This window comes from Danio aesculapii, chromosome 13, assembly GCF_903798145.1.
Source record: "Danio aesculapii chromosome 13, fDanAes4.1, whole genome shotgun sequence".
NCBI classification, from domain to species: domain Eukaryota; kingdom Metazoa; phylum Chordata; class Actinopteri; order Cypriniformes; family Danionidae; genus Danio; species Danio aesculapii.
Genome location: NC_079447.1, coordinates 37,596,018 through 37,609,673, shown reverse-complemented (window position 1 = coordinate 37,609,673; position 13,656 = coordinate 37,596,018). Strand labels below are relative to the sequence as shown.

At 35.7% G+C, this 13,656-nt stretch overlaps 1 protein-coding gene across 2 annotated transcripts in view; it reads right to left on the bottom strand.

Moving 5' to 3' along the window:
• The window catches only part of mocos (molybdenum cofactor sulfurase), an 18,719-nt gene extending 9,222 nt beyond the window's left edge, over positions 1 to 9,497 (bottom strand). The window contains exons 1-12 of one of the 2 annotated variants that reach the window (XM_056470997.1): positions 9,235 to 9,497; positions 8,842 to 8,931; positions 8,673 to 8,739; positions 6,008 to 6,658; positions 4,705 to 4,781; positions 3,713 to 3,912; positions 3,369 to 3,485; positions 3,156 to 3,229; positions 2,837 to 2,945; positions 2,572 to 2,734; positions 1,973 to 2,057; positions 1,634 to 1,758 (exon numbers count right to left, since the gene is read on the bottom strand). In XM_056470997.1, coding sequence (XP_056326972.1) covers positions 1,634 to 1,758; positions 1,973 to 2,057; positions 2,572 to 2,734; positions 2,837 to 2,945; positions 3,156 to 3,229; positions 3,369 to 3,485; positions 3,713 to 3,912; positions 4,705 to 4,781; positions 6,008 to 6,658; positions 8,673 to 8,739; positions 8,842 to 8,931; positions 9,235 to 9,364 — 1,888 coding nt within the window. In that variant the 5' untranslated portion in view covers positions 9,365 to 9,497. Of the gene's footprint in view, positions 1 to 1,633; positions 1,759 to 1,972; positions 2,058 to 2,571; positions 2,735 to 2,836; positions 3,230 to 3,368; positions 3,486 to 3,712; positions 3,913 to 4,704; positions 4,782 to 6,007; positions 6,659 to 8,672; positions 8,740 to 8,841; positions 8,932 to 9,234 lie in introns of both variants that reach the window. The other variant, XM_056470996.1, reaches the window with a different exon arrangement.
• Between the last annotated feature and the right edge of the window lie 4,159 nt (positions 9,498 to 13,656).

Sequence of the window (13,656 nt, the reverse complement as noted above, 5' to 3'; positions counted from 1 at the left end):
ATGTGGTGGCATGGGAGATTTGCATCATGGATGTGCAGCTGACAAATCTGCAGTAACTGCATGATGCTATCATGTCAATATGAGCTAAAATCTCTGAGGAATATTTACGGTACCTTGTTGAATCTACGCCACGAAGGAATAAGGCAGTTCTGAAGGCAAAAGCGGGGCCAACCAGGTACAGGTAAGGAGTACCTAAAGTGGCCAGTTAGTGTAGTTTGTTTCATGGTGGGCTCTACTAAACAAATTAATTGGGAGAAGTAAGGCAAACAGGTCATACTGTACACCAGGGTGTCCAAACTCAAACTTGCTTCAATACACCTGTCAGGATGTTTCTAGAAACCTAGTAAGAGTTTGATTAGCAAGCCCAGGTATGTCTGACCGGAAGGTCGTGCGTCAAGTTTCGCAGATCGCTGCGTTGGAAAGTTTAAGCTTGGTGAACTCTGCGAACCTGCGAAATCGCATCACTTTCCTTCAACCTGCAGTCACTACTTTATTTTTTTCAGTAATTAGGAAAATCAGTCCCGTGATTCCTGTCACACGGGAATCTATCACACATAGAAGGTCACATCATAATGATCTACCTCAAGACATGGGCGATATATAATTGCAGCAAACTGTTTGGAAGCATTAATAGTGTCCACACAGATGTCCAAAATCTTTACACGCAATGACCCAGAGACTGTTTAGATCCATGTCACTGATGAGAAGATGACGAATATTTACTGTAGGATGACTGAAATGGCCTTAAACACCCAGCAGGCACAAGACGTCAACATGACGTCAGATTGACGTGGTACCCCAACGTTTTGGGGACGTTGCATTTTTTTTGGAAATGAAAATCGGGTAGACATCTGAACTAAACATCATGCCCACGTCAATGTCCAACTTAAAATTAACCAAATATCAACGTCTAATGATGTTACAGTTTGATGTTGTGTGGACGTTACCCCTATGACGTCTATCAGATGTTGGATTTTGGTTGCCATAGCTGACGAATAAATGTCAGTATTTGACGTCAATATGGCATTGGTTTAAGATGTTGGTGCAACATTGAATTTTGAAATCAACCAAACATCAACGTCATTTGACGTTGTTATTGGCGATCAAAATAACGTTGTCCTTTCTGAATTTTGGTCACCTTATATCACAACCTAAATCTAACCTAATATTAACGTCTTATGATGTTGTGTGCCTGCTGGGCAATAACTAAACGCACTACAGAATGTTACGTTTACACACGTCCATAAATTATATGTAAATGCATCAGCTTTTCACAGCGTAATACTCAATATTCACTACTAACTACTCTTAAGTACTTTTAAAAGGGCTACTTTTTACTCATACTTTGAGTTATATTTACAACAGATACTTTTACTCTACTTGCACTACATTTTAGGCAAGTAATGGTACTTTTACTTAAGTATTATTTTCAGTACTCTTTCCACCACTGACTATATTATTAACCATTTAATATTCCATAGATACTGTATAAGACTAACAACCACTGCTAGTAGTAAAGAGCTACAACTACTACTGTGTATACTATGCTACTATATGCAATACATATTAAGAGATCATTCAGGATTTCATGACATTTCAAAATTAATAATTGAATACAAAGACAGTCTTTTACCTTTTCCTCCTCCAAATTTCATATCACGCATAAATTCTGGTCTCTGCCTTATAAGACGACAAGGTTTTCCCAGAAACTCAGAAAGCCAGGCTGAGACTTCCTCCCCACAGTCCACTGTCTGTACCCTACACCAAAGAATATTAACGTTAATGTTTAATATTCAACTACAACAAAGTTTATATTGATTACAAAGCATTAAATATGAGTTTTAAACATATTTAACTGTTTATAAATGTCAACACTTCATATATCTAAATGCATAATGTAATTATATAATAATATAAGAGGACTCAAATGTTTTTGGTTGGCATTTTGGTGGCATTGTGTTTCTCATCATACCTGTCACCACAAACTTTGCTTTGGGATGTTCTCAGATCTGACTTTTCTAGAATGGGATCCAGAGGAATAGTGACTGCTTCAGAGCCTTAGACAAGAGAGAACTTATCATTTTAACTTATTATTCAATACATTACATGATAAACCTGCAGTTATTATTCTCCAGTGCCTAGACTGCAGCTATGCACAAGTTTTTTGGCCATTGGAGAAATGGTCATGCCCAACTGAGCCTGGTTTCTCTCGAGGTTTTTTAGTTCTTCACTTTTGCCAATTGGTGAATTTTTTTGGACGCCGTTGTTGCCACGGGTTTGCATGGTTCGGAATCTGTAGAGCTGCGCATTGATGGATTTGCTCTTCAGTGATTGGACTCTCAGTAGTGATTATTAAACCACACTGAACTAAGCTAAACTGAACTGAACTTAAACACTCAAAACTGAACTGACACTGTTTCAATGTACTATGATCTTCTATGTGAAACTGCTATGACACAATCTACATTGTAAAAGGGCTATACAAATAAAGATGAATTGAATTATTTAATTATTTTCAAAGATTCATTGATTCACTTTGCATCTCACTAATGGAAACACCAAATCTCTAACCTGAGACCTGCAGCTTCAGTGTATTTGATGCCAGCCAGATAACAGGACGGATGAGACACAGTTTTGGCTCCCTTTTCTGGCTGAGACACACTCCATTCTCATTCACTACCATCCACAAACGGTCATACAACAAACCCTGTGGTCCCAGCGGCCACTCTGTCACCTGTAGATCAATCACAACAACTCTGAATACCTACCATGATATCATTATATCAGTCTGCTATTCACTTTCAGCCTAGAAAGTTTACAAAACAGCTTTGTGTACCTCAAATGATGCGCATGATTTGACAGGATAGATAAAAAGATTGGTTAGCGTATGGCTGCTGCTATTCTTCTTTCCATCTTTTGACATGGTGACTTCAGATAGGGCCATCCTGTCAGATGAAGGGGGGTTAATTTGGCCATTCTCACATCTTCGTTGGTCATTGGGTATTGATGTCAGATGAAAAGACGATGACAATTCTGTTGGTGCAGCTAAATTCAGCTTGGCTAGCTTTGTTCGGTCCAGGATTAGGGGTTTGTTCACAAAACAGTTCACAACAAATCGAAGAAAGTTCTGACTGTCTTCAAAACTGGACATATACCCAAAAGACACACGGAGGGATCCTGTGGGATGTCCATCAACCAGATCAATGTTGTCTCCACAGATGTGTCCGGCCTGGGAAAGAAGCACTTATTAAAGGTTAGTTCAAACATTTTATTCTTATCTTATTCTGTCTGTCTGTCTGTCTGTCTGTCTGTCTGTCTGTCTTTTTGTCAACAAACATTAAAGTTTGCATTGGCTGCCATCCACGTACATGCAAATTACTCTTCACATTTCGGTTGCTGATAGCAAGATAATGTTGGCAGGCTCCTGTGTTGCAGAAACAGCCTGTGCGGATATGAATGTTGAAGAGACTAGCCATTTTGTCCACCTGGCAACAATAGGCAAACAAACAAACAATAAGTAAAAACATATTCAACATTTCCTAAATCTCACATTTTATATTTTCTTTATTATTTGAAAAAAAAAGAAGAAACTGCTTTATTCTCACATATTACAGTATAAATATACATGTAATATATGTGGATTAATAAAAAAAGCAAATACAAGAACAACCCAGAAGAAAAAGGTAAAATAAAGTAACATTTGAGAAACAACCTGAGAATATCCTACTGTTCGTCCATGACAGTCCAGCAGACTAAAGTTGATGATTGCACCCTGTTCTGCAATACTCTGAAAGTCATTATCACAGTAAATCTGTGCCACATGTTTTCCATTGCTGTGACACAGGCACGAAAGGACAGTATATGTGTAGTGAGCTAAACCAAATGTGTGAAGCTGAATGTTCGTCATACTTCCTGCAAACAAAATATAGACACTTTAATAAAATGCATTAGAATTTGAATCACATAACATTTTCATTTATTCAATTAACCATTCAAATGAGGGCAATAGAAGCAGGTTAAATCTTCGGAAAATAAATAATATATGATAATGTGAGTGTCAGTTGGTCTAGCATTGTGTTTTGTATATTTTTTAAACAAACAAAGTACAAACCAGCAGGCACACAACATCATAGGACGTAAATAATAGATTAGATTCAGGTCGTGACGTCAGGTGACCTAAAATTCAATGTCTAGCCAGCATCTAAGAACAACGTTATTTTGACATCCAATAACGACGTCAAATGACGTTGATATTTGGTTGATTTTTAGGTTGTGTTGGAAAGTGATCTAAAATCCAACGTCGCGCCAACATCTTAAACCAACATCATATTGATGTCAAATATCAATATTTATTTGTCAGGTATGGCAACCAAAATCCAACGTTTGATAGACGTCATAGTGGTAATGGCCACACAATGTCAAGCTGAAACTTTATCATCATTAGACATTGATATTTAGTTGATATAGCTTGGATGTTGGACATTGAAATCGGCCTGGCGTTGGGTTCTGACGTCAACCAGATTTATATTTCCAAGCAAAATGCAATGTCCCTATGACGCTGGGGTACAACATCAATCTGATATTGACGTCCTGTGCCTGCTGGGACAATTAGATATATATTTAGGATAGAAAATTGGATATGCTAGTATTAAAGGATATTAAAGTGTTGATGAAAAAACATTCAAAATTAAAAAACTTCTAAACCTGTTAGTTTTTGAAGAGTTTCAAAACCATGATGAAGAGAAATGATGTCCAAGAAAGAAATTGTGCCATCTTCAAACCTTCAAATAATTAAAAAAATGTAACATTAAATTATGACAGCTATCAAATAGTAGCTAACAAATAAAGTCTAAAGGGATAGTTCACTTTAAAATGAAACACAAAAGAAGATATTTTGAAGAATAATACAAACCTATATTTCCATCCACCTATTTATATTGTATTTTATTGTCTAAACATGTTTAATCAAAAATGTGCGTGCATAAAAACATTTAAATGGATAAAAAAACTTCTGGAAACTTAGAATAAACTTTTTATAAGAAAAAATGCACATAAATTACAATGAAAATGTCACAATCACTAGCTCTCTAATTATGACATTTTCATTTTAATTTATGTGCATTTTTTCTTATAAAAAGTACCCTTGCAGATCACTGGAGAACTACACTTCTATGTAGTTCTATGTAAATAAACTGGACTTCAAATACTATCATGCACCTCACACACACCAGTTCCTGATTTCCCTGATGCCAAGACTATATACGCCCCTGACTCACACTTTCACTTTGCTTTGTCTTTTTCCCTGTTAGCATTACAAAACGTTTTCTTTGTCTTGCTTTCCTGTTTTTTTTTTTTTTTTTTTTAACCTTTGTTTTGTTTTTATTGTTTATGCTGTTATGCTTCCTGTCCTGACCATTTGCCTGTTATTTTGACCACATTCTTTGGATCACCCTTCTGCTTCAGTTTGTACCTGTTTGGCCATTGCCTGCTTGACTATTCTTGATTATGAAGCTGCACGTGGATCCTCCTCTCCGTTGTCCTGACCCGTATGTAACAGAAAACACATTTACTGTATAAATTCTAGCATGTACATTAAAAAAAAATCCTCATGACCTCAAAGTCAGTTATGACTGCGTTCATTGCGTTTCATTTTCATTTTTACAATAAAAAAGCCCACAGTGGCTTCTCCTACCACCATAAATTGCATTTTTCTTTTCAAAATTTGGCACCAGTTTTCATAAAGTGATGATTTTTTTTTTATAAAAATTGCTTTACTAACAAGTGTTTGATGCAATGTTTCAGCTTTACACATGAGTTTAATTCACATCTTTGGATGGAGACATAACTACTGACATCCATAACATATTTGTACATTCTTCAAAATACCTTCTTTTGTGTTAGATAGAAGAAACAAATTTAGGTTTGCAATTAGTGAAGGATGACTAAAAATTGATAGAATTTTCATGTTTGTGTGAACAACCCCTTTAAATTCTTTGTCACATCCTACCTGCTGGCTAAATTATGCTTTGGAACAAAATAGTTCTCTTCCACAAGATATGCTGCTGCGGTTCCTCCTCCAAAATACGTTTTTCTCAATACCTCAGCAGCCTCATTCCTTACCAGCAAGGCTCCGAGTCCGGTCGGAAAGCCAAACATTTTGTAGAAAGATATTGGCACAAAATCAGCAGGATACTGGCTTAAATCCAGAGGCGAGCAGCTTACAAAACAGGCAGCATCGAGGAGGACAAACCATCGACCGTGGTGTTCACATGCTGGATAGAGCTGTTGAGACTGAATTCCCTTCACATAATTCAGCGGATACTTCTTGCCGGAGAAGTTACTCTGGGCAGGATAACAGAAAAGATGAGGTGTAGAGCACTCCTCTTCTCCATTTGTTTGTGTCTGTTTTTTTCTTGCTCTTGTTTCCACGTCGCGAGGTGGAACAAAAATTGTGCCAACTCCCTGAAGAGCGGTCGCACCGCGGATGCCCACCACAGATGTGTGGTTGTCAGTGAGGTAGCAGAACTGGCTTCCTGGCTCTTCGTTTGACATGGGCTTCCAGGGAAAGGTGTCAGCCACTAATTTCAGTGCTGCAGTACATCCTGATGTGAAAATCACTGAGTAATCTTCAGGACTTGTATTGAAATGTTCCAGGATCCTGTAGGTGTTCAAAATATTGGAGTATTATGTGTTTATAACACATATATCTAATGTGTCTCATCACATCATTTCAATGTTATAAAATTATTGTTATTTGAATCCTCAATTCAAAACAATGCTAAATTTGGACTGTCATTGAAAATCCATAGACGTCTAAGAACTAAGAGACTATTGATCGAATTTACAGGAATCAGGGCCTACAAGTCTGAATAATCTGGCTGATGGTTTGTGTATATATATATATATATATATGCACATACACACTCACCGGCCACTTTATTAGGTACACTTGACAACAGCTTGTTAAAACAAGTTTCTAATCCGCCAATCACGATTCTGGCAGGCATCAGAATGGGGAAAAAAGGTGATTTAAGAGACTTTGAATGTGGCATGGTTTTGGTGTTAGGCGGGCTAGTCTGAGTATTTCAACTGCTGAGCTACTGGGATTTTCACGCAAAACCATCTCTAGGCTACTTCTAGCAGGATAACGCACCATGCCATAAAGCGTGAATTATCTCAGACTGGTTTCTTGAACATGACAATGAGTTCACTGTAATCAAATGGCCTTCACAGTCACCCGAACTCAATCCAATTAAGCACCTTTGGGATGTGGTGGAATGGGAGATTTGCATCATAGATGTGCAGCTGAGAGCAACTGCGTGATTCTTTTATGTCATTATAAAGCCAAAATCTCTGAGGAATATTTCCAGTACCTTGTTGAATCTATGCCATGAATGATTAAGGCAGTTCTGAAGTTTAGTAGAAGTAGTAGTAGTAGTAGTAGTAGTAGTAGTATATATATATATATATATATATATATATATATATATATATATATATATATATATATATATATATATATATATATATATCCAGCCAACTTATCCAGCACATGTTTAAAAAACAGTAAGAAAAGCATTTTTGTAAGAAAGTAAGAAAAGCATTTTTGCAGTGTATATAGAGTATATAGTACAGCATATAACGCTATATTTGCAGCATGGCACGTGCTTCATTTATTGACGTGTTAGATTCATTTATGTTTTTAAAATAGAAAAAGAGAACTCGTGCTGTTGTGCTCATGCGTTCAGCTCCAGAAACGAGCAGAACAGAGGACTGTGAAGTGAAGTCATCTTTTATCTTAAGTTGCACGCCTAAATGTTCAGATAAATGCAAACGTGTCAAAACGCGGCGCTTAGTGATTATTGTGATTATGTGAAAGCGAAACCATAAATCGAAACTGCGCGGCTCTTAAACAGCGCCATATTCCTGCTGTTTTTTTAACATAATAATAATAATAAAAAAAAAAACAAGATCAAAATCATTCACTGCTCTTGACTGAAGGTCTTTTGTAGCTTTGATAAGAAACCAATCAACTTTAATCCTTAAAGATGCTTAAAGCACAGTTTGTTTTATTTTAATATTAAATTGTATTTTTTTACATTGTATTTTTCATTGTGTTATTTTCTCCATAACTGAAAGAAATTTTTGTAAGTCTGTTTTTTTTCTTTGTCCTCTTCTGCTTCAAGAAAGCTATTAAGAATTGTGAAATTTCATGATCTTTGTATAGACGTATTAGCAACCTTATTTGCAGGTAAAAAATAAAAAATAAAAATAATAATAATAATTATATATATGGCCCACTGATAATCCTTTTAAATATTCATGATTACAAGTATGACCATATATATATATATATATATATATATATATATATATATATATATATATATATATATATATATATATATATATATATATATATATATATGGCCTTTCTGTGCCATTTTCAAATTTAGAATTCAGATGATGAGATGATGTACAAGGGGCATCATTGTGGAAATAAAAATAAGTTAAACTATTTCTTTAACTCAGAATTTGACAGTGGTATGAATAATTTCTGGCTTGGCCATATAATAACATTAATAATAACAGAAACAATAATAGGAAAAATCTAGTTCTATATCAAAAATTTTTGTGGCTGACTGGCTGATTAAAAGTACAAAAGTACTCACTTATATCTGACACTTTCCACGGTGTCGTGTGTTAGTCTACTGCTGGAATTATGACTGTGAGGATTTCCTGAAAAAGAAAATAATTTAATTGTGTGATCACAATAATATTTTGAAGTTGTCAATTCAATAATGCTCATGGTATGATCTCATCAACGAAACGGAAACTCACCATAAACATTCCTAGATATATCATCATGAAATCCTTTAATATGAGATTCAGGAAATAACGTTGTCCCTGCATGATCAAGATATGTAACACCTTGAAAAGAAAACGAAGAATATTTTCTCAGCCTAATGCAATTCACTATAAGATCAACAGAGGGCGCCGCCGAGCTGCTTTCATGCATACTGACAACAACTGAACAGAAAGTAAACACTGCAGCACTTCAGGCCGACGCTTTCAACTGTCAAAGAAGTTAACAAGCTGTTAATTTTGCGTCTTCTACAAAAAGTATGTCAGTGCATTTGATGGTTTACAAAAAGACAGTCATACACGAGATTAAGCTGCAACGAATGCAGGTTTTTAACGTTACCACATAAAGAAATTCAAGGCACCTTTTACCTTTAATCCGTTTAAATTCCCGATCTATCAACTCCTGTTGATCAACGCCGTAACCGTAGTAGTGTCTGAAACTCTTAAAACCCTCAAATGTGCATAAGTCCTGAAAGTCCTGCAAAGACCGAGTCTCCATTTCTGCTCAGTCTGAAAGTCCAGAGAGAGCCCTCTTTCGTGAATTTATGTAAGTTACCGCGTACCATGTCAAATTCGATAGATCCGAGACCAAAGTCCAGCTGCTCTGTGACTGTCTTTTTTACTCTCTACTGCAGAACAAATAAAGGGGAGTTTCACTGAAGTCCTGTGACGTTTCTGGAGCACGTCTGGTGGATACAGAGGGAAGTTATCAAAAATTAAATAGAGAATAACTGATCACTCGTTATCTTGAGACATTATTTTAACTGAAAATAGTTGACACTGTTGATCAAAATAGTGGGGAGAGTAGGTTGGTGTTGAAAGAAATGTATCTTTTATTAAAATTCTTGTGCTTTGGTTAATCCTTCATCAAAGAAAAACAACAACAACAACAACAACAACTGTACAACAGCTTCTACAAAATATTAAGCAGCACAACTGTTTAACTTCAGACTATATGCAAGATTGATTTCAAAAAGATTATGTGACACTGAAGACTAAAGTGTGATATTTACATTGAAGACTTGTGTAATTATATTCATCTTTCATCACATGAATAAATTGCATTCTAAAACATTTAAAATAGAAATCAATCAATCAATCAATCAATCAATCAATCAATCAATCAATCAATCAATCAATCAATCAATCAATCCAACAACCAACAAGTAAATAAATAAATAAATAAATAAAAATCTCAGATGTTTAAAAAATACTCATAGTGTACTGCTTATATTTTTTTTCTATTACATTTTTATTCCATAGTATCATAAAATACCTACATTTCCATAACAAAATATGGTAAATGTAGTGTACACTAGTGATTATGTTGATTGGGATTAAACACAACACAATTTTTTAAAAAGCACCAAAGATTTAGTTTTTTCTTTCCGTTCATTAACTTATTAATTAACTATTATAACATATTATTCATGCTAATTCTGTATTCTCTTTAAGGCAATATCTTGTTAATTCATGTCACGTTAGTTTCGATAAGGCACAGTGAGTCCTGTGATATTGGTGAATGTCAGAAGCTGAACAGATCCACAGAATATATATTATGGGGCTTTATAGCATGAAAATAGATAGTTCCACTCAGTTCACTTTATGTTGCATTGTAATATCTTCTATTAGCAATTTATAATTAAACAGAGTGCAGAGTCATAGAGATACTGTGAGCGATAGTTGCCATAAATACCAGATGGCTCCAATCTGACACTCACTGAATCAGCAGTTCCATTAACATCCACTCCTCGAAAGATTCTTTATAGAGAAAAAAGTTCTTAAGATCATTAACATGTCTACACTGAATGATTCTCAGAGAAAATATTATTGCATTAGTAATTTTAGTATTAATTACTATATACACTATTATTCACGTTCTGTATTAACTTTAAAGGGCAGCTATTTTACCCTTTTCACAAGATGTAAGATAAGTGTTTGGTGTCTCCAGAATGTATCTGTAAAGTTACTGCTCAAAATACCTATCAGATTATTTATTATAGCCTCCAGAATCTGCCCATTTTACTGTCTGAGTACAGGGAAGCTGTTTTTGTAGCCTGTGGCTTTAAATTAAAATGAGCTGCTACTCCCCACCCACCTGCATGCAGTGTTGCCAGATTGGGTGGTTTTGAATTTGATTTGCAGGTAAAAAATGACATAGGCAGGTTGAAAAAATTTGGGCAGTTTTGAAACATAAATTTATATGCAATTTATTTAACAAAACATAACTCTGTGCTCCTACTCCATTGAATTAGTAGTGACCAGTGCATAGCACAAACTGCATGGGCCCACCCACAAGAGGAGGTGAAGAAGTTGTATAGAAGCGTTGTCTGCTTGACAAGCAGCACCCAATTATGTTCAAAAGAATTTCAAACGCCACATAGGATGAATTTACACCCCATTTCAAAAGTAAAACATACTCTAATAGGTAGTGTAATTTACAAAACATTAAAACCTGATACTAATTATACCCCCTAACCCTTCCCCTTACCCCTCGTTTTGCGTGTTCACGTCAAGGGGTAGGGGTGTCCCAATTCTCTTTAGCTTGAAGGTGTAGGGCTATGAGAAAGGGGTAAATACCCCTTCGAATGAAGATTTTTTCAGGACCACTCTCGAAACCAAGGGGTAAGAAAATTTCCCAGAATACACCAGCCACAACGGCAGAAATTTAGTATTTTATAGTATTTCTTGTCATTATTACGAATTTTTACAACAAACCAGCACATGTTAATATATTCATAACCGTGTTCATGTTTGACCGTCATGCTTTAAAAAAAACAAATGCTACAATAAAAACTGCTAAATTTCACGATCTATAATCCATATACATAACTCCTGTACAGCAGTTCCACAACATTCTGACACTCGATGACACTCAAATACTCTGTCAGTAATGTCTAGTGGCTGGGAATGACCTTTTTACAGTGTCTGCTATAATGTTAATGTTGTTTTTGTTGTGTTTACATTGATGAGTATGGCCACTGTGTAAATGCACAGTATAGTTACGATCTCATTGCCACATTATGTCATTATTATGATAATATCATTGTCTTCAGTGATTTCCTGAAGATAAATACCTAAAAATAGCACAACTGGAATAACTACAGCAGTCGCCATCGTCTGATCTCATATGAAGCATGAGATCACGATGACATATGATGACGTGTGCAGGTGCTGTAGTGCTGTCCCAATTCTTAGGGGTAAATTTTGAAGCCCTTCCCCTTCACCCTCGGTTGTAAGGGCCAATGGGAAGGGGTAGGGGTACAAAAATAAAATTGGGATTGGACCTAAGTGCAGTGTGTGGGTGAGAGGGGGTTGTGTTTTGATGTGGGCCAGTTATGTTGTGGTTCTGTGACTGCTGGTGTTACTTGCTGTATGGTTAAAGTTATGACAGTTAAAGTAACTAGGTTAATTTTGAATTAAATCACTAAAAATAAAATAAAACATTTTGGGCGTTTTTTTGTGTGCTTTTGGGCGGGTTTTGGACAGCTTTTGGGCTGGAAAAAGTCAGCTATATCTAGCAACACTGCCTAAATGTCAGCTTCTCATCATGCTTTGCATCAGATAAACAGCACAGTGACATAGACAGACCCAGATGAAGCTGAAATACAGCTCATAAGTCAAAAATACCAAGTAAGTTTATTTTATGTATCTGTGGTGAAGTTTATTCAAGTCTTTCTCAAATGTTGAGTCACATACAAATGCCGTTTGCAGTACACACACACACACACACACACACACACGCACACACACACACACACACACACACACACACACACACACGTGCGCGTTTACTGACACCATACTGCCGTGGTGATTATAGCGGTTAAGAATAAGAAATACACAGCGGTTTTACTGACTTTATAACAAACATGCTCCGTTTTAAAAACTTATAAATTTATAAAGCTTATTTAAATCTCAGTTTATTAGCAAAAAAAAAAATTGTTCTGTGGACATGTGTACACATGTTATTATAGAAACTGTCAATTAATTCTGTCAATTATTTCGGTGGGCAGGGAAAACCGCACTCTTGTGTCATGGGCCTCAGAATCACTGGGATTTGGGTCCTATTTTAACATCAGGAAATTTAAAAAAAGAGACTTGTTGGGTTTATATCACTCCAATATGACAGTTGACACACTATACATACAGACAGTTCTGTCCAAACAGCTTCCGAAAGTTGATTTTCATCATAGGTGCCATTTAAATTTTATTTTCAGCTATTAGTCTTTTTTTTACTCATTTTGAAATGTGCTTTTGTCAGTCTATTAAAAAAATCTAAATAATTTTATTTTAATTGTACTAAAACCTATCCAATCTAATATTTAAATTTTATGTGATCTCAACTTTATTTTATAAAAAAAATGTTTTATCAAAAATGTTTTAGTGTCAGTTTTACTTTTGGTTAACGACAACTGCACCGATCTTTTCTTTTGCAAGAGAGTCTTAGATCTTCATTTTATACTATTTATCAACACAAACGCAGTGAGAGAACGGAGATCCATAGAGACCATTGTTCATTTCCGTCTCAGACAGCAGGCAGTGATTAAATATGCCACTTCTGCTCCACTAATTAATTCACTTTGAAATTCTGCTGCTGAGCAGAGTGCATCTTTTTCTGTTAAAGGCCTACATTGTTTTCACAGGACTTTGGCCTCATTAGCAGGAGGTGTGGGGGAAGGGACATCGGCCACAGAGACATTGTGTCTTTCTGTCCATAATGATGTGACATAGTCAATTTGGAGATGCTTTCGGTGATTGGGGGAGTCGGCAAAAAAACATTTGGCGTAT